General features: G+C 36.0%; 1 protein-coding gene across 3 annotated transcripts; it reads left to right on the top strand.

Annotated features, from left to right (window-relative positions):
• The first annotated feature begins 359 nt into the window (after window positions 1-359).
• ptenb (phosphatase and tensin homolog B) lies at window positions 360-27,619 on the top strand. 3 transcript variants are annotated; one of them, NM_001423688.1, is given in 10 exon segments: window positions 360-1,061; window positions 4,533-4,617; window positions 9,582-9,626; window positions 9,905-9,948; window positions 10,032-10,270; window positions 14,669-14,810; window positions 19,610-19,678; window positions 20,039-20,205; window positions 22,802-23,023; window positions 24,119-27,619. In NM_001423688.1, coding segments are annotated over 10 exon segments (1,269 nt in total). In that variant the 5' UTR covers window positions 360-982; the 3' UTR covers window positions 24,296-27,619.

Here is a 27,619-nt window from a genome sequence, read left to right as displayed (position 1 = left end):
TTGTGTGGCAAGCCAATTAGAGTTTGTTTCATAAAAGGAAACGAGAATGTTGGAGCGGAACACCTACATAACTGACTTGAAATCTGATATAAAATATTGGAACTTGGCTCATTTCTGTAGACACGTGACCGTGGAACAAAACGTAGTCCGACTGTGTATCAGTGCGCTCGCAGTAACCCTAACATTAGATAGTTGATATATTACTTAATTTAACGCCATGTCAGCTCAACAAGAATGCTTTATAATAAGTATATTTATATACTAGGATGCAAAAACATATTTGTTGTTGACATAAAATGAAATAGCCGTAGAACTATTTGCCAATGCGGATGAATATGTCGTCCGAACGTCATCTTTTTTCAATGGGAAGCCATGATGGAAGTTTGAGAGTGTAACAGGCAGTGGAGCAGTGGAGGATAAGGACAGAACCGGAGGTGTCTCTTACGCCACATTTAAATATCGAGTTTTTCATTTCTTGGTGGAGGCTGTCACATTTTGTTTCATGTGTTGGAACCTGGTCATCGCGGATTGTCGTAGAGTTTAATGGCTTTTATTTTCTAAGGATGTGTAGACGGGCTAGCGCGTTAGCCGTTGAGGCTAGACGGAGCGCGAGCTGAGTGCGAGCGGGGCTCTGACGACCGATCTTCAAGTGGAAGCACCGGAGAGGATTTTCTCTCCGCCTTTCCGCTCAATCACGGCGGCTTCGGTGCGACCAGAGACTTGTCGTGCACTAGAAATTCTGCAGTTCCAGACGTGGGAAGTTGCTTATCTTTTCACCCAGGGCTCGTCTGAGCCGAGGAGGGCATTTTGGAAGCCGGGCCTGTGGTGGTTTGGAGCGAGGCCCTTGATGAGTGAGCCACAGCAGACTCCATTCTAGCTAGTTGGGGGACTGCGAAACGAGCAGAGCATAAAGACGACCGACCGTCCGAAAGCAACAATACTCTCTCTCACACTAAAAACCCTAAAGACTCCTGTCACAGCCATGGCTGCGATCATAAAGGAATTTGTCAGTAGAAATAAAAGGAGATACCAAGAAGACGGGTTCGACTTGGACTTGACATGTATCCTCTTTGATCAATCAAATGTCCCTGTTCTGTCTATTGTGTTGAAACCAGTGTCGGCAATGAAGGTAACGGCTTGCATCTTGTTCCAAATCAAGAAATCTCTGACGTCCTTTCCGAATATAAAAAGCTATGAGCATTTATTTACATTTTTTGCTTTTCCCTTTTTATAGGAACTAACGTTATTGACTGAGTCCCCGATTGTACATGATGTGATCTAGATCAGTTGGTTTCTGTTCCTGCATCAGCTCAACGCCGTTTAGATTAATGTCAGTTGTTAATTTATCCACGTTATCGAGCCGTCGTTTCATTTATACGTTTATTTTAGGCTTGTCTGCAAGTTACATGTGACGACTACAATATAAGCAACGCCAGTGAGGTCATAAAATGTCATTTTCCTCATTTTACGTAATCTGATCTATCGATTGACCGCTAATCTGCAATCTAACTCCCAAAATGTTTACATTTCAGATCAAGACAGTTTGGGGGTTAATAACAAAAGACGCGTCGCAGGTTTATATAATGCGATGGATTAGATGAAATGCACAAGCTGTGTCACACAAAGAGCATTGCATCAGCTGCTCGCAGAAAATAGATGCTTGCGCTCAACTTGTAGTTTTGATTGACCAAAAAAAAAAAACAAGTCCGTTCACACGCAGGCGAACAAAAGGAAATGCTTTAGTATGTGAAATATGCCTTTTTGTAATCGCAGGAAGGGATTCGTGCAGTGCAGCGCTTTATATTAGAAGCGTCATTGATGTTTGTTCCCCCGTTTGTGCAATATGTCAACGTCATTTGACAATTTCAAGCACAGGTATTGTATGCATGTACGTTATTGGGCTTGTGATCGTTGCTTTCAGGCAGTAGCTTTATATCCTGGTTGATGAAGTGTTAAAGCACGAGAGGTCTGGTTTTATTTCAGCAGGTTTCAGTGTTATTGAAGATCCTATTGATGGAGCTTTACCGCCAAGTCTGATGTTTATCTACAGTCCATTGTCCTTTATATAACTCTTAGCTGTTCTGTAATATAAACTCACATATAAGATTAATTTATATATAAGAATAATATTTATATATAAGACATTAACAAAGACTAGAAGGACAGATAGAGGGCAGGATCAATACATTCAAGATGAGCAATAAATTCACTTTTCAATAGCATTAAGAGTATGCCATGCCTTTGCATGTTTTGATAATCGTTCAATTTTTAGCATATGCATACATTGAACAAGGTCTAGTGTATTACATGAGCCATCCTGTAAATGAATTGATCGCATGGACATTGATTTGCCCCAGCCTGCTCAGATGGTGTGTGGGTCACTATATTGACCCATTGCATTGCATCATGCAATGCACTTATTGCGTTTAAAACACACTGTCAGGAATAAATTTTAAGAATGACTTCATTCTTTCAGTCCACTTTTGCTATAATGATAAAGCAATGCTATCTATGGCAAAGATCAGTGAGAATACACACTTTTAACTTTACAATTCTTATCACACATCAGAAAGATCGTTAACTAGACATACACATTTAATCTGTCTAAGATCAGTGAGAAAATATACTTTTCACTTTACAATTCTTATCATAGATCAGGAACGAATGCAAACTAGACATACACTCTCTTTTTTACTTTAAAATATGTAAAGTTAGTCTAGATTACACTAAAATCAGTATAGAGAGTTTCAAGATGAAGAAAACTGGCCTTACTAACACTAGACCGCTATTGTTCTTGCATGTACACAGCGCTGAACCAAAAAGGTTTAAATTCAGCATTCTGTTTGATCCCTTTATATCAATAATTGGTTAATTTAGAGTTGTTTTATTTTAAATTTAAAGAATGTTTGAGCTTTTATGCTAATATACTTTATAGTGTGCCATGAATTAATTGCAATCTTATATTTCCCATTGATTCCTGTAAGACTTTCACATCTCATTAAAGATAGCTGAGGTTGTGTAGATAGTAAGTTGGCAGCTCAACAATATAACATGCAGAACTTTGTATTATGTTAGTGATGTAAAGTGAATGGCTCTCCAACTTTGAGTCTCACACTTTTTTGTTTATAACCATATCTGTTGTGGCTAGTGTAGGGTACAATGGTTGCTTCATTCAGTGCAGTTTTCTTTTTTTTTTCAGTGTTATGTGTGGAATGTATGTTAAGAGATACAGACTCTTTCATTTGTTGGCAAGAAAGTTATTCTGATTTAAAGTTTGATAGTATTGTGCATATCTTTGAAAGCTAGATAACTTTGGAATGTGTGTTTTGATATTTGGTCTAGCAATTTATATAGGAACGTTTTTGCGTGTTTGATAAGGCGCTTGAATTTACTAAAGTTCTTTTGCGTTTCAGACTTTTTGAATCAAATAATCCTTTTGGCCCCTGAACCATTAACAAATAGCATACGCTGCAAGTCTAAAGATAACATTTATGAATATATGAATTTTATTATGTTTCATGAGCTGTTCTTTAACATACTCTGCTTTATGTTTTAAGCATTGTTTTAATTGTTGCATAATTGTAAAAGCACTTTTTTTTCTGAGTTCCGCCAGTTTTAAAAGTTTTATGCCTTTTGAAAGTCCTTCAAAGAATCACACAGTCCCAGAGCTCACACACATGTCGTCAAAATGGTTCTTGTTTGCTGAAATGTGAAGTTTGCCAGATCAGGAGTGAGAACCGCATTCTGCCACACCATTCAAGAACACAGGAAGTCCAGATGTTTCTTTTTTCATGAGCTTTTTGTCAGAAACCATCATAGTTTAATTGTTGACGATAAATTGTAAGAAAATAAGTTATATTGGCAATATATTTGATACAAAAAGTGATTCTAATAGAAGTGTATATTTTAGTTTTCTTACACTAATAAATGAATCATTCTAAGATTTAAAGTCATAACATGGATTTTTGTACTTTCATACTTTAAAAAAAAAAATGGACATGAATAGAATAGCTTTGCAACTAGTCATTAGTTTATTTTATTTGGTCTTAGATTGTAAATATCTGCATGTGTATGTTAGCCCGAAAGAGTGATGCACTGGTTATGGAAAGGTGAGGAAGGAAAGTGATTCCAGGCTGGGCTGGGCACAGTGTGATTTATTTAGTGCCCCTGTGTGGCCCTCTGGGTTAGAGGTCTATGCATTGGTCTCTTGCAGCGAGAGCCATCTGTTCTATATTACCCAGAATCCTGTTATCTGAGCTCTCATTGCTCAACTAAAAAGAAAAGCGCTGCTTTAGTGGAAATGCTGAAGTTCTAAGTTGAAACCGAGGCTTGATGTTTGTTGGTTTTCCTGCTCCTTGTGGCGTCATTTGACTGCACTGCATTGTTCACCAACCTCACCTCAGAGTTTTGGATGCAATTTAAGACAAGCATCCGGTGGACTTTACATGTGTATTCATGTTTAATCAGATGTTTTGTAGTTTGTTTTCCTGTTCATATCAACTTTTCTGGATTTCCTTAACGCTGCTGTACAGACATTTATCCTAACATAATAGCTATGGGTTTCCCTGCTGAAAGACTGGAGGGTGTATATAGAAACAACATAGATGATGTAGTGAGGTAAGTATTCACTTTGTGTTCTTGCTAGAGATTTTGTCAGGATAACCATTTGTGTTTGTGTGCCACTTCACATTTACAACCCATGTTGCAACCCCCACCAAAAAAAAAAAAAAAAAGCTGCTGTGATATTTACAGCCATGTCGAACTGGACCTGCCAGATAATGTTCCATTCCATTGACTCTTGCTGTTTTATCAGTTTGTGGTAGTTGAGTATTTGTGATGTAAAATGCTGGATAGTAAATATAACTGACTGTGTTGGATAAAAGGGGTCTTTTTTGGTTAAAGTAATACTTTATTTTATCTTTATTTTATGTTTAAAAAAACATTGTTTGTTTTAGCATTTCCGACACACCATCCCCCAATCAATTCATTTATATGCATGCAATTAGCATATCTTTTAATCCAAAGTGGTTTGTCTTAAGCGGGAATCGTATATCAAAATAGTGTGGGAAAATATGTTGATCGAATATCTTTATGTTGGTCCAAACCCATTAGACTTTGATTTGTCTTTAAAACGCAAATGAAGGCATTTTATCAGCCCTGAGAAATTTCTGTTTCTCTATTGAAAGTCCTTACCATCCAAGCTTTTACTAATTGTAAAATGTATTAGAGCAATTCCAGCGTTATAGATGTGATATTTGCAGTAAAAATTCAAAACATAAGTTCACTGAGAAAGTACATGTTAACATTCTATTGAAATACCTGTTTATATTTTTCAAAACAACTAACCACAGAGTTATGGGATCATAAAAATATCAATCTGTAAACAACTTTTAGGTTTTTGAATGAGGAAAATAAGCATGTGTTATGGATGTTACCAAAAACGTTAGCAAGTTTACAGTATAAGACTTGCTTTGTAGAAATTCTCTGAATTAAACTGCACAACCCAAAAGAAACAATGCTAATCTAAAGAATAAAAGTTTCAACATGATTGATTTTATTTTGTTTAACATTTTTGCAATCATGAGGGAAAAAAAACTTTCATCATGGATGTGACATGTGAAATTGTGGGACTTTGGGAAATCTAATATAATTGTTTGAAAACATTAACAAACATTTTTGAGTATCTTTACGGTAGTGTAAAATACTTGTGTACACAAAAAAAAAACAAAGTAAGGGTTTTATTATTTTGGTGAACTTTTTTTCATTTCAAGGTTGACATTTGCATGTAATTGTTCATTAATTGATTAGGGATATGTATGGCTGTGCGATTTAGCCCGAAAATCTCAACATTTTAACTCTATTATGATTAATGAACAATTATTTATTTTGTACATGCCTTCACATTACAAGTGAGAGATTTTTGAACGAAAGGTCCATTACTTGATTTTAAAATAATTAGAGGAAACATACACTATTTACCATCTATTATTATTTATTGAACATCAACGTTGATCACACAAATTTCCTGAAACCAACAGGAATATAAAAAACTTTTTTTCATATTAAAAGTAAATAAAAAATATCTCTTCTAAATAAAATGACTCTTCTATAAATCTTCTGTAAACAAATATTTTAATGTAAGAAATATTTTTAATGTAATGGAAAATTTTCCATCTCAGGACATCTTTGGTCCAGCTTCCAACCATCGTCAGTGTAGTGCAAAGTAAGCCTCAAGAATGGGTCCATCATCCTACTTGACCAGAGATCAGATGTGGCAGCAAAAGTATAAATCAGCCTTAACAGAGTGGTGTCACATGATGCCACGTGGTAAGAAAAGTAATTGAAACATTCGTCCTGGAAAAATTAAATCAATTATAGGTTCTGAAAGTCTTTTCGATGAATTGAACCAAACCCTCAGGATAAGTAATCCCAGAGGCTGCATTATTCTTTTTTTAATTCATTTTTTATTTGGAACAAACCAGTCTGATCCTGATGCTAAAATGAGTGTTTGCCGATAATCGATTTAATACCAATTTTTTTTTTTTATCTGTCTTTATTTAAGCTATCTCATGCTGTTTGTGTTAGAAAATACTGTCATGAAAAACAATCATCTTTAGTTAAGTCATACAGGATATGTTTAAGTTAAGACATTAAACTGTTTACTGCAGTGTTTTATTAAGACAAGCGTATGTTAAATAGGGCAGAAATAGACTAGTAGACTATGAGTTATCTTTTGCTCTGCAAGTGTATTATATATTAAAGGCTTGAGTTCAGAGCTGCACAAAGCGCTTTTGCACATCCCGTGCACAGAATGATGCGCTTGAAGTAACATCAAGTCACAGCGTGTGGTGCTTCCCATTGTAAAGTTCAAAAACAAAAAGGGAAGAAATACCAATGCATAGCGTATGATATTTTGCCACAGCCAGAGCCTTTTCTTTTAACCACTTTAAGTTTCAATTTATAGTCTTTTCTACTCATGCATTATCTAACAGACACCTGGTAGCAAGTAACACGAGTTAAAAACCACAATAAACCCCAACAAGATAAAGTACCTTTTATGCAAAACCATAGAACTTTATCTGCAAATCAAATACAATAATGAGAACACGCAATGAACACAGATAGAAGTTCACATTAACTTTTTTTCATCTTTACTCCTTTCTGTCGATTCCCAATGCAAAGAATGACAGCATAGTAAAATTGAAAATTGAGTATTGTAGCTTTGCAGATAATAAAAATTCTGATTTGTTTCAAAAGCACCTGGTATTTTGTTTTAAAAGCTTTGTTTACAAAAAAATTGAAAATTATATCATGAATTACTCTCAAACCACTGAGATCTTCATTCATCTATAGAACTCAAAGATATTTTAAATGAAATCTGAGGGCTTCCTTATCCTTCACAAACAGCAAAGTCCAGGAAAATACCTAAAAACTGAGCATATGCCCTATATGCCTCACTCGAAATATTAGCAAGCTTTGAAAATACATTTGTACACGTATAAATTGAAAATAACAACTTTATTGAACATTTTCTTTTTCTCAGTGTCAGTATAGGGCAATTTGTTGGGTCACATCCGTGTACAGTGCCAATGAACATGCACAATATACTGGTACTGAGGACAAGAATCTTTGACTAATGTTTTTTTTTGTGCACAAAAGGATTCTCATAGCTTGTTAAAATTCTAGTTGAACTGCTGAAGGCATATGGTCTGTTTTGAAGAAATTTTTGGTACCTTTCTGGATTTCAAGGTTTTCTTTTTGAAAGTGGTCAATGGAGCTTGCTGTCAATGCAGGACGAGGGAGCTGTCAGATTTCATATCGTAATTTATATTCCAAAGATGATTGAATGTCTTGGGGGTAGGGTTGAAGGATAAATCAGTTGAGTAGCGATATTGCAATGCATGTATCTGCAATAGTCACATCGCAGGATTGGATTATTTAAAAAAAATAAAGATATTATTAAATACTATTATTGTTAAATGGTTTATACATACCATGTTATTTTACATTAAATTGTTACATTTTTGTACCTGAATACTGCTAGACCCCCCCCCACCCCCCCAAAAAAGGCTCTACTTCTTTCAATATAGCTAAATTGTTCCAGCCTGGCTGCTGTCATTTCTTTGCTTAAATGCCCAAATCTGTGCAGTAGTGATCATAAGTGGCAGGAGCACAAAACAAAAATCTCACTGAAAGCGCACAGCTAATTTGTATAGCAGCATGTAACTCAATGAATATATTAGAAAAATGAACATCTGAATGTACATAAAATGGCAAGTCCTCTGTGGGAACAAGTGATTAGAAGTGTGATTTGATTTGTTTTGAGTAGAACACTCATCCGATTCAGGACAGATATCCCGCCATCAAGGACACACAATGTTTTGACTTCACTTTTTTAGGATGTGTTGTGCACATATGCTTTTGAGTAATATAAAACAAACTTAACTTATCATATTACATTCTTTAAGGCAGGGGTGGCCAAACTTTTTTTGAGAGGGCCAAAAACCAAACTTGTTTGAGGCTAGTGGGCTGAATGTAAATAGAATCGCCTTGGGTAATTTAAAAATGTATTTAAAAAAATTAAATATTACCAGAAAACATTGCTTTATATTAAATAATACAGTATATATTTTTTTACATTTTATAATGAAGTTACTACCGTAAAAACTACAAATTTATAACAGAATTGAGTTACAGTAGTTTTTGCCTTGATTTGCTTACTGATGTCTTCGGCTTAGTCCTTATGTACATTTTAATTATTTGAGTTTAATTAGCTTTTTTGTAGCTCAGCAATAAAACAACCCTCTCCATCACTTTACCCTCTTCCAAGATGGGATGGTGAGCCAAATCAAATGTTACAATGGGCCAACTTTGGCCCGCAGGCCCTACTTTGGGCATCTCCAATTTAAGGCAAGCACTTCTTGCACATGCATGCTGTTGCAGGCGTATACTCAACACATATCGGCAAGGCATATTAGCGTGATTTTTCCAAATGTACATTTTGAGACATAGTTGACCAATGCTGATGATGTTCCATTTCCTGTAATATTGTGGATCCCTAAAAGTAATGGTGTAAAATAAAATTTTGTTTAAAAGAAATTGTATTGTAACTTTTAAAAGCAAATCAGTTTTAATCTTCTGAAGAGACATGAAGTTATAAATTAAGGATTTTATTAACATATAACAATTGATCATCTGACGTATGTTGTAAATATTGTAAACTTGACTCTCAATTGTACTTGATTGACGTGAGAATTAATGAGGCTTGGTCTTATGTCCCACTAGCACATTTGATCTTCCATATGAACCAGTAAGGTGTTGATCAGTATTTGTAAGTGAATAAAAACCTAAATGAAATCTGTCCATCAAGTCCATTTCAGGAGACTTGCTTTAAAGCACTTGATTCGGATTGATTACATTTAAGCATAACTATTTTGAAGGACTTTCAATGAAAGAACAGAAATCCAGTTCCATTAAAATACCTTCATTTGTTTTTTTTGTTTTTTTGTTGAGCTTTTGTTGGATGAACTATTCCTTTAATTAAAATCTATTACATGCTTTTGTTCTATCTTGTTTTGCAGGTTTCTTGATTCAAAGCATAAAGATCATTACAAGATATATAACCTGTAAGTGTGTTTCAAAAACTTCAGTTCTGTGATATCGGTTTTGTTAATGGGTTTCATCAAACTGCTTTTACTGCTAGAATGTTCTGAAAGCTGCAATCATGTTCACTTGAAGATTAAGGCGGCTGTTTGATCGTTGTGAATGGAGGGCTTTGTCATTGCACATAGATCCCTTACTTAACTCCGATTGTTCTGTTGGTTTTGGCATTGGTGCAAAGTTCTATGCAGAAAAGTATTATGTTGAACTTGTGTACTTATCTGCTTTACTTTGTGTTGTTTAGATGTGCAGAAAGACATTACGATACTGCCAAATTTAACTGCAGAGGTAAGAGGCTTGGATTGCAGAAATGTCAGTTTTTGTGTGGTAACGTTGATGGTCTCAATGATCTCTTTATTTATCTCTTGCAGTTGCACAGTATCCATTTGAGGATCACAATCCTCCTCAGCTAGAGCTCATTAAACCTTTCTGTGAAGATTTGGATAAATGGCTCAGTGAAAATGACAATCATGTGGCTGCCATTCACTGCAAAGCTGGAAAGGGAAGAACGGGTGTCATGATTTGTGCGTACTTGTTACACCGAGGCAAATTCAAAAAAGCACAAGAGGCTCTGGACTTCTACGATGAAGTTAGGACCAGAGACAAGAAGGTGAGAAATATATATGAATATATTTCTGCTTTGCATTTTGTTTCTAAATAAGTTGATATGCAGATTTTGTATACAAATGTGAAGCCCAAAATAGTTTCAGATTTTGATTAGCTAGCGCATTGTTCCCCAACCCCGATGGACGGTACCTGTCTGTGGATTAATAGGTATCCACACAACAAAAATCATTAATTTTCTGTTTTATTTATTATCTGAGTCTGAGTAAATTAATATTATTATTATTATTGTTGTTATTGTTATTATTATTATTTTTAAATATTATTATTTGTTATTCTGAAAAATCTTTTATTTAGAAAAATTACCTCTGTTACATCTTGGTCGCTTGGTCACAAATTTAATTCACAAGCTACCAAAAAAAAAAAAAAACCAGACGTTTCTTTGTGAATGGGAAAAGGTCCAGTGAAGGACCGACAAACTGCAAAGGAATGGATCCACAAGCTATTCGTCAACAAATTAGGGTAATCCAGCATGTCTTTGCAAGAAGATCAGCTGCTAGAGATTGCAAATGATGGTGGCTTTTTTTTATTTTTTATTTAATTTTTTTTTAAATACGCATGCAAGTTCATAATTTCCTGTCGACGCATGCAGCGCAAACGGCGTTGCGCTTGTGCTTTTCAGGCGCACCCGGTTGAAAACATTTTTCAGAATGCCATGTCAATGCCACGTGAACAATCAGCTTCATACTTGAATTTATACGTAATATACATATCTCGTTTGACTAACTATATTATATACAAACACAGAGCCCCCAAACCCTGCTGTGCTTTTAAATTTTCTACCTAAATATAACTTATATCAGTATTGCAGCAATGTTTTGTTAACTTGTCATCCTCTGAGAAAATGTTTGTTCATCTAGCAATCTATGAAGAACTAAAACCCACCTCTGGTATCCATTAAAATTAGTCACACTTTATTTTGATGGTCTGTTTGTTGAATTTGTTTCATTGCATCTACATGCTAACTAATTCTCATTAGATTATAAGTAGACTGTTAGGGTTAGTGTAAGTTAACATGTACTTAGTAGTCAGTTACGTTTCTGTTAAAGGAGCATATTAACATATATTAAGCAGACTGTCTACTAGGGGTGTAACGATTTATCGTTGTACGATTTATTGCGATGCAAAAATGTCACAATATGCATCGTGGCGTTATGACGATTTAATTACGATATGACGTCTGTTTTCTCTTATTAGTAGAGCTGTTTGCACGTGAGCTACGTTCCACCTGCTTTCGCATGTGAGTTCAGATTGCAGCAGCAGTAATGTTAGCAGACCAAGATGAGTGGAGCTGAAATAGAGGATGGCCCATCCTCTCAAAATCAGACGTCTGGCAACATTTCAGTTGTACAGTCATTGCTTTAGACTCGTCCGCTTTTTGACATGCTTACTGAGTCAAACATCCTAAGTTTTGAAGTCTTCACAGTGATTTACATACTTTGCACAGCGACATGAATACCTCCTAATGGTGTTGAAAGAGTCACATACTGTATTTATAAGGTACAATTCACCCTAAAATATCATTCTGTCTTCATATAATGTTCCCGCCGCAAAATCACATGACGTGAGCTTACCGTGAGCTGTTACTACAGAGGGCGGACTTTGATAGACACGCGCGTATGGCAAGCCGTTTTAGCATTTAAACCTTTGTTCTGACTATCCATAAAACTCATCTTACTGTAAAACATATTTTACTGGACTGTCCTGCTTTTACTGATTCCAGAAGGACTTTTCATGAAATGAACTCTTTTAAGAACATTTTTGACAAAGTGAAACCAGAAAAGTTTTTAGAATTTTTATCATGTATTAACACAAAAAATCTTTTTTAATTTGTTTTATTTTGTTTGTTAATTTTTAAATTGTATATTTATTGTTGAAAGATTCCTGCCATGAAGATAACCTTGGTTGCTGACATGGCACTAAATAAAAAAATACATTACATTACATGACTATCCATAAATATATTTAGAGAGATCTCTAATTATATTTTGACTAGTCATAATTATAATTCAACTAGCCAGAATGACAATTAGAGATATCTGCAATTACAATTGTACTAGTACGAAATCAGATTGGAGATATCTGCAAATATATTATGACTAGTCATATTCCTCCATTGACTTCCATTGAAAAATATTTGCAGATATCTCTAAATGAGTTTTGACTAGTCACAATTGTAATTAGAGATATCTCTAAATGAATTTAATCAGATATGAATAAAATATATTTGTGGATAGTCAGAACAAAGGTTTAAATGCTAAAATGGCTTGCCATACGCGCGCGTCTGCTTCAGTGAACAGAACCTGCAGGTTGTAACTAACAGGTAATAAAGTAGTAAACAACATTCAGTTTGTGGATCAGAGTGATCGTTCAGGAGCCGCGTGTGAAGTATGAACAGCACTTAGCAGTGGAAATGAAACCGAAAACGCACACATTATTTAAACAATCATATCGCATTTTAGAGTTATGATTACGACGAGCATTAAGCCTTTTGAGTACAGAGGTACACAAAAATGCACGTCAACATGATATACTTGATAGCGTCGACCCCAGCGACGCCGAAGAAATAGTAAACCTGCCTTAACTGCTGAAAAAAAGGGCCACGACTGTACTGTGTAATGAAAAGACGGCCACCCTGTCACTCAACATGCCCAACATGAAAACAGCCGTCCATAAAAATCTCACTGACAGATACACATAAGTTCAGGATTATCTTATAGAACTGCTGATTACCTGGAAATGTGGATTTTTTTTTTTGCACACACAAAAAACGCAAGTGACCAAGAAAAGCCTTAAGCTCTTACTGTTAAATTCAATTGAATAGAAAGCTTATTTTTTTGCACCTTTACTTAAATTGTTCCTTAATTTTGTCTCTGTCATTTCAATAATATTTTTAAAGAAGTTTTTTAATTGTTTTATTTTCCAGAGACAGTCCTGTTTAATTTATTTTCTTAAAGAAGGTTCAGTTTAACAAGTTGAAACAAAAGAAATACATAAAAAATAGTTTACTTGGTAAAATTGGCATTTCAGTTTAATTTTCAATTTTTATTCCAAATATCGTGATACATAACGAATTGTGAACATTATATCGTGATACACATCGTATCGTGAGCTGAGTGTATCGTTACACCCCTACTTTCTACTCATCTACTCAAATGGACCATCAAAAAGTTTTACCTAAAATTTTCAAGTGTTGACCAGTCCATGGTTGTGGACCACTGAGCTAGCCTATAACATACAATGTATCCTCAAAGTACATGTGAAATAAGATTTTACAATGTTTATTGTGCTTGAACATGGTTTTCTTTAGGTGAACAATTAATTTATGCAAGTTAATCCACAAAAAAAAAATGTTTTGTTAATCTTTTATCAAATTTTGATTATTTGCTTTTATGTTTGGAGTGGCAGTCCTTCTCTGTTGATGTCAGTTTCACTGCTTCAGCCATGATAGTTTTAAGGCCTCTCTTAGCATTAGTTTGTCATGAGGGTATAGTGCGCAAAAAGAAAGCCTATATATTTAGTTTTAGCCATTGTTCGTATACATTTTTGGGGGGGATAGATTTTCACATGTATAATTTAACAATTTTTTAATAAGTTTGAAACCACGTCATCACGCTTATCTGAGTTCAGATTTCTGTAGTCGTGATGTCAGAATTATTGAGGGCAGCTGGCTCCCTCTGTATTCCCTGTGGGTTTTGATAGTTTTCTTTAATTGTTAATGTTTTTTTATGAGCAAAACAAAGTCTGTGGTTAACAATTTAATACATTGACTTGTTGTCCTGCTTTGTAAACTGCACACAATCTACAGTGATAATTCTTAATTCATAACAAAAACTAATTACTACAAGTGAAACTAACTGCATCAAAAGTCATGCAATGTTACAACAAACCTTATTTACACATACATTTTTAAACTGGAAAATTAGTCTTAGTACTTTAAAGTTACAGGGCTCTATGAGGCGAAGCACTCCAATCCCATTATGCTTGATGAGTTACATAATCAGATTACAAAGCCATAGAAAAAGGTTGATGTACAGATGTTGAGTTTATTTATAGAAACAACAATCTTAGTAAAATTTCATTTGCAGCACTTCATGGCCATGCACAAACACAACATAGCTTTTTGCCCATGAATTTATTTATTTTTTCCTGTTTGATCAATGAAGATTTCTTTGCTCAACCACGAGTGATTTATTTTTAACCAGGATATCTGCCTTTAAACAGTTTTATATATACTGTCATATCAACCTCATCAAGAAATGGGATATTTTCTTATGTAACACAAATGCTGTCCCCTTTAATGAAAATGCTGCAAATCACTCAAATAAATCTGGTGGTGTTGAGGCTATAAAGATGTGTGCATTAATTGTTTGCTTTTTTGCAGGGAGTGACTATTCCCAGTCAGAGGCGATATGTGTACTACTATAGCTACCTTCTGAGGAATAAGCTGGAGTACAAACCTGTGGCCTTGCTCTTTCACAAGATGGTGTTTGAGACAGTGCCTATGTTCAGTGGAGGGACCTGCAGTAAGTGAACTATCTCTCTCTCTTCTCAATTTATTTTTTTGATACTGTTATTTTTGTTGTGTATTGTCCATGTTGAGTAAAGAGATTATAAATGCTCTGGGGTCTGTTCTTCGTACGTGGATTACTCAGTTAGCTGGATTTGGATATAGACGATTTGACATGATCCGGGATCTTTTCGTTCTTCAAAGCTGATCCGAGAGTTGTTGTCATAGCAACAGTTCTGCTAGCTTAAAGCTGATCGGGAGCAGGTTCAATTCATATAAACAGGATTAGATCGGCTCAGTTCAAGCAAAGATAATACAGAAGGTATGTACCGAATTCTGATATTTTATTACAGTAGTAGTTATATACACTTGGGAAAATGGTACATATTTTTAACTATATATATATAAAGTTATAGTCATTAATAAAATAAATAAAGTTATACATATTAATAAAACGTATGCAATCTGCACCCTCGAAATGAAACTACAAAGACTGCCACCGGGTGGTGCAAAGAGAAAACTTATTGATATGAACTTTTTAGATCGCTTTAGTACAAATTGTGTATAAAATGCACAATATGTGACTTTTTTTTTAAAGCAATAATACATTAATGCAGTCATAAACATGTTTTGATAGTTAATATGACAGTGATTTGATGCTTCACAAAAGATGCAGACACCTTTACCAATATGAAAATGCTTTTGGAAACAACCAGTTATTCTTTACACCAATTAAAAAACGGCTACTATTATAAAGAAAATCTTATCTAAATATAGAACTAAATACATTGATTTGCATTGAAATAGATGATGAATACACTTGACACATGAAAATGTAAAGCCTGCAGCTCACAACAAAGGTGGAAAGTTATTGCGCGTCATATTTAACAAGCCGTTTACTGCTCATTTGATGTTATTTTGCTCACATGGATAATTGAATATTAATCAGATGATGTCATTACGCTGCTGTGCCGTCAGCCAATCATGGCATTGCTGATCATGATTTCGAGGATCGATAGATCTGTCCTTCACAACACACGCAGCGATCTCAGATCAGTTTATCCAGACATTCTAATCTGATTCGCGAACTTGTTTGAAGAACCAAATTAGCCAGAGATCAGTTATCAAGATTAAAAGATCCAGGATCTGCCAAATCATCTTAGATCATTTAAGCGAGGTACGAAGAACAGACCCCTGGTGAGAGAAGGTATTACTGTTTACACCTGGTATGAGCTTGCGTCTGTGCCAACAATGTTGACTACTTTTTCACCTAAATAGGTGATTTGGAGGCTAATTGGTTGTAATTGTTTACAGTAAAAATAAATATTTGTACAGAACTATTTTTTTCTCAAGTTTTTTAGATATTTTCTGTTTAAATACTGTTTTTAAAAACACTGTGAGTGTAGCATTAGGTATATTAAAGTATCTTATTGGGTGCAACAGAACTGGCTCTTATGCTGCGTTCACACTGCGTTCAGTGATTTACATGTTAAGTCAATGCAAACGTGCGAATAGACATCCTGCAGCGCGATACGCGCGAACGGCGAAGCGCAAATGACACAAATTGCATGAATGGCATGGGACGAATTGAGCATTTTGCGCGTTTGTTGCACTTAACGAGCGTTTTGCGCGAATCTCTATTTCGAAAATCTGAACTTCAGCGTACATTCGCGCCACGTTTAACCAATCAGAAGCTTGCTCTTATGGGGGCGTGATTGTGACGTAGAACCTGTTGTCGGTGTTCCGAGGGAAATCCTCCAGCCTTCACCGACAACAGTTCATCAAACTCGGCTTGGCTCAGTCAGAAGCACCGCTGAAAGCCTCTGTCATCCAGGTTAAGTTTCTGGAGGAGTTTATGAGCTCACAGAGCTGGATGCACCTCTGAAAGAAGGTAGTGGACTCAGACACGACCCTAAACGTATCGACGCTGTTTTTCAGTCTTCATAAAGCACATAAACTGTTATTTTCTTCATAAAATCCATTTTAGCCATTTAGCTATGAAGCTAGACTCTTCGGGCAGACAGAAGCCCTGCCCATCACACGAATCTGCGTCTGTTCTGATATGAATTTGACACACGAATGAAGCGGGGTTTGACGCACGTATGAAACGAGTGAACTCAAATGTTCACGCGGCTATTTACGCGCGAATATCGCGTTTTATCCGCGCGTTCCGCATCTGTTGTGAACACAGCATTAGAAGCATTGTACAGAGACATGAGTTCAAACATCAACAAGTATGTTTTTGTTAATCAAATTCAACACTTCACATGCTTTGTTGCCTTACAGTTCATGTGCAATGAAAATTTGCAGTGTTGATTCTACTAGCGCACATTCTAATTCTTTTGGTCAACAATTAATCTGTGCAAGTTAATCCACTGAGAAAAAAATATTTCTTGGTAAATTTCAATCGAAGTCTGACTTTGTGTTTGGAGTGGTGGACTTTCTGTTGACATCAGGGTATGATGCACAAAAAGAATGCCTCACTCCTACTTTATTACGTTACTGCCAAAAGTAAATCAACATACTGAAATAAGTCTCAGCAACATCCAGTTCATGCTGACTTTTGACATTTGTAACAATATTTTATTTTTACATATTTGACTTGACAATTGAAGATCCCCAATATTAAAATACGCAGCCATCTGGTATCTTTACCTGACCAATGCTGCATGTTTCTAATAAAAAAACCTAAAAGATGCTGCTTTTTTTCTTATAGTAACAGTAGATGGGTTTCCATCACTCTGTTTATTCACATTTTTTTTAAAGTATTGCATGAGAAACAAGTGATGGAAGCACCATGTTTTGAATAAAAATTCCTTAATTCACCAAATTTCCACCAATTAAGGTGGTTAAAGACTCTGATATGCATGCCTTGTTTACTGTTGGTTACTAGGTTACTAATTCTACAGCCAGCCACTCTGGAAATTTCATGGAAACTACTTAATTTACATGTGACATTTTTTTTGTAACCTACAAGATTGGCTTCACATTACCATGGAAACCTGGCTTGTCAAACTACAATAATGCAGCTGTAAACTGCTAAATGGAAATGATTATTCATTAGATGTTTTCAGATATTAACATCATGGAGTTTTTAAACAGCTTGATTAAAATTTGCATTGTGAGAAACGCTTTATAAATAAGCGACAGTCAGGATTTTAGAAATTATTCTAATACGCTATAAAATAAATATTTAGAAGCGCTAACTACGCACCAAAAAACAAACCAACGTTTTGGTCAACATTTTCTATTATTTTTGCCTGTATTTTACTGTTACACGCTTGTTCTTGTCATTTAATATAGTAATACCAGGTGTACACACATGCATCTTGCTCACCACTGTAACTGTGCCAAGTGACTGCTTTAACACATCACTGGCAGCTTTTTGTGGCTTTTCTTTCTGCTTCACATGCTGTAAATTCTGCTCTACAAGTTCAAACTACTTTTTTTCTATGCACCTGCTCAAACTCAGTCCTAGCGGGTCGGTGTCCTGCAGAGTTTAGACACACCTGAGCTAGCTAATCAAGCTCTTACTAGGCATTCTATAAACTTCCAGGCAGGTATGTTAAGCTAAACTATGCAGGTCATCGGCCCCGCAGGACCAAGTTTGGGCATCCCTGATCTAATCTTCATCTAGTCGGACCCAATGTACTTCCCGGACTAGTATGTGTGATTTAGCTGTAACCTTGTCCTGTTAAAAAAACAAAAACAAAAAAAAGTGTCAGGAATGTAAAAGATTTGAGGCTTATCTGCTCCCAGAGGGCTGATTCTTTACCTGGAGTGTGAGTTCGTCCAGTGGCACTGTAGCACTGCATTCATGTCGCTGCTTCTGACTGTACCTCCTCCAGGCTCTTTTCTGAACTCTGGCCAAGCCTGTTGTACGCAGTCCAGACAGAATGGTGCACACAGTGCTAAAATTGAACATTCATTAAATGTTTAAGAAAAAAAGGGCATTTCCAAGTTTAAAATGGTGTTTATCACCCTGTAATAAAATAAACAATAAGACTGCAACATGGTTTAGCCTGATGATTGTCTGCTTCACATCATTTCCATCTCTGCTAGTGTTGCAAGTTTGATTCGCTTGTGTGCATTTGAAAATGTTAAATAATCAAATTTTTAAACATCTTCCCAGATGTATAACTGGGATGGTTTCTAAATTCTTTAGTCACAAATGTATTTCTAAAAAGGTTTCTTGAAGTTGACGCTAAAATAAAAGCTCCAAGGTTTAATGTCTGAAAGCAAACAAACATAAATATTGGTTTTGAAATTGTGCTGTTGCACCTAAATATTATAGAGGTGATTTTTTTTTTTAACTGAATTAATAAAATTACTGAAATAATAAACAAGGGAAAAAACACAAAAACAGATAGACCGATATATGCAATTAGTTGTTTACCCAAATTTGTTCCGGCTGGTTTTGATTGGGGGGGAAATATGTGCACAAACTTACATGGGGGGTGTGCTAATAACTTATTTAACTTAAAGTAAAAATGTTAGTTTTAGGTCATGAACGCATCATAAAATAATGCTTGAGTGAACCTTCTATGTAAAATCTGTACTTTATCGTTCGTTTTATTTTTGTACTTCAATGTCTGTAATGTCCCGTGTGTGATTTTTAGAGTGTAACTTGTGGCTAAAGCGCTTCCCAATGGTGTTGCAGTTACGGCTTCCTTCATAGTGTGTTTGATGGCCATTAATATTTCAGTTCAGCTCTGTGTATGTGGTTGTGTTCTGTTTAAACCTTACTTCCCCTCATAGTGCTTCTGCTCTGGCCAGGCCACTGGACAGTCTTTAATCTCCTTTTTTTTCTCCAAGGGGATTCTGCTGTAAAAAGCAAGAGTGAGCAGATTCCACATGGGTTCAGAAAAACCAATTGGCATTGGGGTAACATCAGCTTTTTCTAAAATGTTTTTCACTTTCAGTTCTGTTAGATTAGTCAGTGTTGCTGTTTAGATTGTATTTGCCATGTGCAAGTAAAATCCTCGAGTGCCACTTTTGGGTGGTCGTTTGTAATGCCTCATTCGAGGCAGACGAGAAGAGTGGTCTTGGGTCAGCGGTCCACAGAATTGGGCTCTTCAGCATTTTAATGTTGTCTTTTCTGCATCAATATTTCATCTGTTTCCACCCACTTCTTTTTTCCCCCTCTATGCTTCTCTTTTGTTTCACATTAACAGTTATTCATAAGCTCACAGTTGTTTGTTGCACATAGACGGAACAGCAATTACACATCACTTTATTTTGCAGATCCTCAGTTTGTGGTGTACCAGCTGAAGGTGAAAATTCACACCTCAAACCCAGCGCACACAAGAAGAGAGGAGAAGTACATGTTCTTCGAATTTCCTCAACCACTGCCTGTGTGTGGGGACATCAAGGTGGAGTTCTTCCACAAACAAAACAAGATGATGAAGAAGGTATGAGTTCGTTCTAAACAGCCTAGTGTGTACTTGCAGATCTTTATTGCTTTTCATTACAGCATCTTTTAGCTGTAATGCTAAGAGGGAGGACATTTAATTTTTCTTTAATCAGATTTATATCTATTTACTTATTATTTAGTATATATAACATTTTATTTTATATGATAGGTTTTTCATATTCAAATTAAATGATACAAAGGAAGTTTTAAATGCAATTTATTATTTAATTGAAGCTTGAAGCAAAGATAATTCATTTTTTTATCGCAAATGAATAAAAAATCTGGAATTAATGCCAAAACTGTGTTATATGGGGTTAGGTGTAGAGGTCTGCACAGGACTGGTTTTATTGTCCCACTCGCCACCAGGTTTTATTCTGCTCCTGATCGTTCCTGCTGTATATTCGGTCTTTGTTCTAGAGCTGCCTGTTTAGAATGTTTATTTTTTTATTTATTTATTTATTTTTTTACCCGACCCAACTGTTTCCACAAAATTTAGATCTGGTTTTCAAAATCTCACATTCAAATTGTGGATTACCAAAAGAGAGAGATAACAGATAAAACTGTAGGTTGTGCAAGGATTGTAGGTTTTGTTTGCCCCTTTGCCGCATATGACAGTTGGAAGTAACATTCGCCGGCCGCACACATTCACATGTTGTTTAAAATTATACTATTCAGATGGCAGAAATATAATCAGTGTCCTGAGTTGTAGACTGGCACCGCAGACAGCTGTTGACTTGCAGCGCTGGTGTGCGTATCCTAATAGAACTCTGTTTAAAATTCTGAAATGCATGGCACTACGTGGCGTACCGCATCTGGTGTGATCCCCTTGACTGCTGAAGTGTAAAATTTTGAGGTATTCTCATATCGCATTAAGGGTAATTATTTTTTTCATTTGCGTCTATGATACATGGAAAAAAAACTCCCATATATCAGACTTGCCTGATGTGGGTTTTCAGAACAGTAAACTGACCATTTTTTAAAGCAAGCTGAATGTCCTTTTAAGGATGGCACATCTTCACTTTGCTCTGCCACGGTAAAGCTCGGCCCAGAGGACCGTTATGCAGATGATGCACACACACAGACTGCGAATAAAATGCATTTGCATAAAGTACTGGTCATGCTTTCATCATGTGTAACAGTCATGACCACTGGCCATACTGGTGCTCAATAAAAATGAGGAAATCACAGATATGTTATTCCGAAATAATGTCAGGACTCGGGAGCGCTATATTGTTAGACCTCCTGCTCCCGTTCAAATTACACGCAAGTTTACGATCGCTGCCGTGAGTTTACACACTTCTAGTTAGGTGGTATGCTACTATTATGTATCGACTAAAATGCTTTGAACTCAGTGGACATCAACCACACACTGTCTGAGGGTTATTTATTTTAGAATGTGTCCTATTAGGATATTTGCAATTTCAACTTTCTTGCATAACGTATAATTTTGCTGTTCAAGCATTACAAATATTAAAAGCAAAGTCACTCCAAATGTATTATTCTCTCATTAAGCACCATTTCTGAACTTCCTTAGGTGTCTCATTTGTAGTCCTTGTAGCTTCCTTTTAGAACCTTCTACTGTTTCAAAGAACTAATATACGGACATATACAGTATGTAAGAACTTCCCTAAATGTTTACATTCAGTGACATGACCAAAATATTGGGACTGTTTGTCTGTTGTGTGTGTTTTACAAAATCTTGTATTCAAATACTCAAACGACAGGCTGGCTTTTTGTTCAAATATGGTTTGTTTACTCTGAAAACTTGGGATGCACTGAAATGAAAATTCTGGATGTATTTGGCCGAAAACTGAAACTGCTTTGTTGTAGTTGTGAATCATTTTACAAAAAATATAAAGTAATTTTACAAGACTTTATAAACTCAAACCTTTCAATTTTACTGATTAGAAAAAGATTTTGTTATCAGTGAAGGATTCAAGAAAAAGTATATATTTTTTCACTGTTGCCAGGACAGCACAGTTACACTTGCAAGCAGCAGAAACTAATATACTATCTAGAAAGATCCTGCATATGCCCTTACTTTCCATGCTATTAAAATGAATGGGTTTCATAGTGCAGCTGTTTCTGTGTCTGGTGTGAAAGCTGCTACAGGCTGTGCAGTAACTATGGCTGGAGGGAAAGTAAAACCAGTATACTGAACTCTGCTGGGCAGTGTGATAAAGGATGGCCTTTTTTCAGCTAATATTTTAGCCAATTTTGTCAGCATAAAATTTGAAGCATTCCTACTGAAAGAAATCCACCAGGAGTTTAACCTAACAAGGCTTTAAATTGCAGGTTTTCAGTTAATTTTTTACTTTTGTTACCAAAACACAAGCTATAAAAGCTCTGCCATCTTGAAAGGTGGTGGGGAGGTATAGCTCACTTGCATTTAAAGTAACAAGCTTAGCTGTTGCTTCCACCCAAATAAGAGGCATTTATGTCAAGGTACATGATTCATGAGTAGTTTTTGTTTTCTATATAAATCTGAGATATCTTTAATTGTTTGCACATGATATTATACATACCTCCGTGTACTTGTATCACTAAACATCTCAATAATAGCTGTTGTTGACTTCTTTTGTTTGTTTTTAAAGGAGAAAATGTTCCACTTCTGGGTGAACACCTTTTTCATCCCTGGGTCAGAGGAGAGCACAGAGAAAGTGGAAAATGGAGGTTTAGTGAAGGACCTGGATGGAATACAAACAGCAGAGAGAGGAGAGAATGACAAAGACTATTTAATTCTTACTTTAAGTAAGACGGATTTGGATAAAGCGAACAAGGATAAAGCCAACAGATACTTCTCTCCTAATTTTAAAGTATGTAAAGTAGGCATGGGATGATATCCGTTTTCAATGTGCTACTGTCCCTAAGGAATATGTAACAATTGTAAAAACATGTTTTTTAAGACAACAGTATCTTCAGCAGAAACAATATCTAAAGACGCCATATAAAATTGTAAAGAAATCTGTGTTTTTGAAACTAATGAAGACAGCAGAAGTCTTTAGCTATGTTTCCATCCAATTATTTTTATGCACATTTTGCCTATGCGCATAAAAAACGGTTGATGGAAACGCCATGATGCACATAAATTTTGAAAATGCGCATAAAAAAAAAGTATAAACTACCATGAAAACACTTTTACCGAGCAAATTTCAGTATGCGCATTAAAAAAAGGTCATGGGATTTTGTGATGAGAGATCATGTGATGATGAAAATGTGTGTGAATGGACAAACCAGTTGCCTGAGCACATTGTAAAACATCTGACACGTTGTTTTGTTCATTCTAAAATGCCTTACTGTTTAAGTATTAGTGTTATTATATTATTAATGACCTCCAGAATCGTCAGAGCGTCAGGATTGCTTTTTGAGGCGCAAGTCATTTATTAGATGAAGAAAAGATTCACGCAGCTTCTCCTACTGCAGCAAATTCAGTTTTTACTGTTGATATTTGGCGCCAGTTAATCAGCAAGTGACGATTTTGTTTGCTTTGACTCGTTGGATGGAAACACTGCTTTATTCACACGTCTTTTATGTGGTAATCCAGTTTTGCGCATAGTTCACCCGCATTTTTGGATGGAAACATATCTAATGATTGATTTGAATTATTCAGCCTGACCTGTTTAGCTACTGTTCCAAAATCTTTTAAATGTTTTTCAAAATAAATATATTGTGCTCAAAGAGGAAATTTTTTTTTGTTTTTATCCAAACATTTAAAAAGAACTGTCAAACTGATTTATTTATTTATTTTTTTAAATCCAAGATTATCATAGTGTCAGAATCTTATACTGGCCCATGCCTAATGTAAAGCACATTCAGATGTGTGTTTAACTGTGCTAAAAGACTCATCCAGTTCAAATCTCCAAATATACTGCTGTTCATTTGGATTAAAATGTGCTCTGTATTTCTTTTAGGTAAAAATGTTTTTCACAAAAACAGTGGAGGAACCATCCAACTCAGAGGCCAGCACTTCTACTTCTGTAACCCCGGATGTTAGCGATAATGAACCGGACCATTACCGTTATTCGGACACAACAGACTCAGACCCTGAAAATGAACAGTACGATGAAGAACAGATTACTAAAGTTTGAAATATTTTTATGGGAAGAAAAAAGTAACCATGCGTAACAGAGTTGTATAAAGGAGAAAACTTGAATATGAACTCAAAGCAAGTACTTTTTTTTTTTTTCACCCCTGTTATTTCTTTCTTTATTTTTTTCCAACCTCCCCTCAATGCAGAACTAGAACACATCACAAATGCCACCAGTTTACGGACAAAAATGCTGACTTGTTTTGGTTCATTCCCCCCCTCCCTCTCCATGAAGTATCGACACTGATGTTCCTTGAGAAAACAGCATCAGTAGCTATTATGTAAATACATGTTCATTGCGTAACACGAAAAAGGAAGCCTAGTGAGGATGGGAGATTGTTTATGGGAGAAATCGAGTGAAGATCGAAATTTGCTGCTCCATCAACCTGTTTGAACCGAGGCCAGTGCTTTAATCAGCGTTCATTCCCCATGTCTGTTCTTCTCTAGTCTCTACCTACTGTGAAACTCTCCTCATGCTGCTGGAAGGCCACCATGTGTCAGTCGGGCACTGGAAACTGCACCTTTCACCTTTTGTTTTTAATTCTGCTTTCATCATTATTACCACTGCTAGTGTGGAGGTGATAATGCTTCCTCTAAATCCATGACTTCATGGCAGAAATCGCTCCACCGTGTATTCTTACTTTTTTATGCAAATATACACTCAACAGGGAAATCCGTGTTGCAATAATGTTGATCGTGTGCATGTTATTGGAATCCGTTTCCATGTTGTCCAATAAATAGTATACATTGTTTTTCTTAAAAGAGGTTTCTAAAGTCTTTTACAATTCGGGTTTGGGAAGAAAACAAATTGGCGTCACTTTTTCTTCTGCAGATGGGATTTTAATCTCTAAACATACCCCTGAGTGGCTCTTCATTTTTTAAAATTCCTGTTTCCCCTATAAAAATATTCATGGTTTGAGCTCTCAATAGTGTCATAAAATCATAAAAGGATTATTTTATGGGACACTGATCAATGCGAGGGCTCCACATGGCCACGGTTCACAGGTCAGATCAGGTGTACAGCATTTTACTGCATGTAAACATGGAGAAAAGCCCTTTTCTGAATGTATCAACCTTGGATGCAAGTTTCAGTTTGATTTGAGCGACATTCACATGGTTTTTCCTTTCTTCCCGGCTGCGTTAGACATCAGATCTTTGGCTTCCCTATAACATCTTTGTAGCCTTATTGTGCATGATCGAATCAAATCTGGATCATTTGTCCAGCAATGGTGCTTGCACACTCACGATGTAGAGAACAGTCAAACAACCTTATGGTGCAAGCGTTCAATCGTGCTGCAGTGCGCGTCCTTACTGTTGGAAGCAGTTAAACCAACAATCCGGTGTCTATCACTCGCTGGAGTTCATTTTTAGATGCTTTTTTTTCCTTGTTCTTGAACAGTCTTCATTCCCTTTGGAATGAGCATAGTGCAGCTACGGATTTTACACAAAGTCTTGTGCTTGCTTCAGAAATATTAAAGCCCTATATATGAGAATATTTAAATGTATAATTTTCTTTTAAGCATGCCAAATCTTTTTTAACACCTGGCTTACGTGGTCAGAGCAAAAAACAAAAATACAAAAAAAAAAAAAAAAACTTTCTCAGTCTCTTGGGCAAGAATCTTCACTGAGGGTAGTGAGTAAGCTGCCTTTCTCGTACTGTTAACATTCAGGCTTCACTCTGTTCACCAGCCCACTGCACCGTACATCTCGCCTTCCTTTCGAGAAAACAAACGCGTTTCCCTGACATGAGGAGGAGACTCAGCCTTCCTTCTTGAGATTGTACACTAACCAATCCAGGAACAAAAGCAAGCCTATTATGGATTCTCATATTTTGTTTACATTTTATCACATCACTGAAAACCTGCCAAAATTAAGCTTGATTTAGATTTTTTATTAACTTTGTGTTGAGAGGAGGAGGCAGGGCCCACGGGAGGTATTCTTCGCCTTACTTGAAGTTGACAATGCTTACTCTTCTACTGCTTTGATACCTACCATTCTGCCCAAGCACTGACTTATTTAAAGCTACTATAATAGAGCAACATATTGTACTAGACATTTGCACTGTTACAGGTCTTTGCAGGGTTTCAGTCAGTGGTCCACAGTATTTTTTTTTCTCTTTTCTTTTTGTTTTTGTTCCCCCCCTCTCTCTCTCTGTAAATGCTTTTACAGCAATCAATGTAGGAGAATATAGGTGAAATGAAAATACATTAATATTATCTGTGCATCCTAATAGAATCAAATATGTTTTTATAGACTGAATATTTTGTTTTTGTTTCTTTTTTAAGAAAACACAAAATAGAAAAAAAAAGAATAAAGCGACTATTTATGAAAGTATTCGTTCACATTCTGGCCCTCTGCTACTCCTAAATGTACGATGATTTCTTTTGGATGCTTAGCGGTTTAATGCGTGACTATATTTAAAGGGATTGTTCATCCACAACGTTATTTACTCACCTTTATATCATCTTAACATGATATTTAAACCGTTTTGTCAATAGCGTCCAAAAATGCACTTTGTTGTTGGACCTTATTGACTTTTATTCTACTTTTGTTTGTCATTTACACATACAGATTCAGAATGACGTAAGGGTGAGTACATGACCGAATGTTCTTCTCTTTTTAACCCCCAAACCAATTGACAATTTAGCCACAGTACCTTTAAATGCAAACCCTCAGACATGGCTGTGTGGAGCTCACAGGCAGCATGAAAAATAAATTCTCAGCTTTAATGAAAAACAAAACGTCTTCAAAGGTGCCAGTGTGTATATGTCTCACGTCACTCTTTCTTAGCTGATTTGTGCAATATGTTGTTTATGATGCCTGTGGTTGCCACAAAGTGCCTCTCGTTTACAGTTGAAGAGAAAGTACTGGCTTTAAAAACTGTCGCAGGACGTCTTGTCACACGTGCGGATGGATGGATGGGGTGGTACTGTGCACTAAATCGTCCCGCTAGACTTGAAAGAAGGGGGCCCTTTGGACGTCAGCCATGCTTCATTAGAAACCGTTCTCTTCCCCAGAGGGTTTTCTTTTACGTTCACATAATATAAACACGGTTTATCTTTGGTCTCTTAAGAAAACAGCCTTACTCTGTTTCAGCCTGTTCAGATACTATTGTGCTGTGCAACAGTTGCTCTGTGTGTAATGCCTATGCACTGAGAATACACAAACCAACCATGTATGAAATATTGTACAGGTAATCATGTTGCTCATACAAATCACATGTTTGTTTGTAATTGTATGTGTAAACTGCCCTTTATCTTAGTGTTATAAACTCCACATAAAATCCAATAAAGTCTCATTCTTGTCAGTGTTTGACAGCATTTAA

Source organism: Danio rerio, chromosome 12 (genome assembly GCF_052040795.2).
Source record: "Danio rerio strain M-AB ecotype USA chromosome 12, GRCz13ab, whole genome shotgun sequence".
Taxonomy (NCBI): domain Eukaryota; kingdom Metazoa; phylum Chordata; class Actinopteri; order Cypriniformes; family Danionidae; genus Danio; species Danio rerio.
Note: the sequence above shows the minus strand (reverse complement) of the source record. Positions and strands in the feature narration are given on the sequence as shown.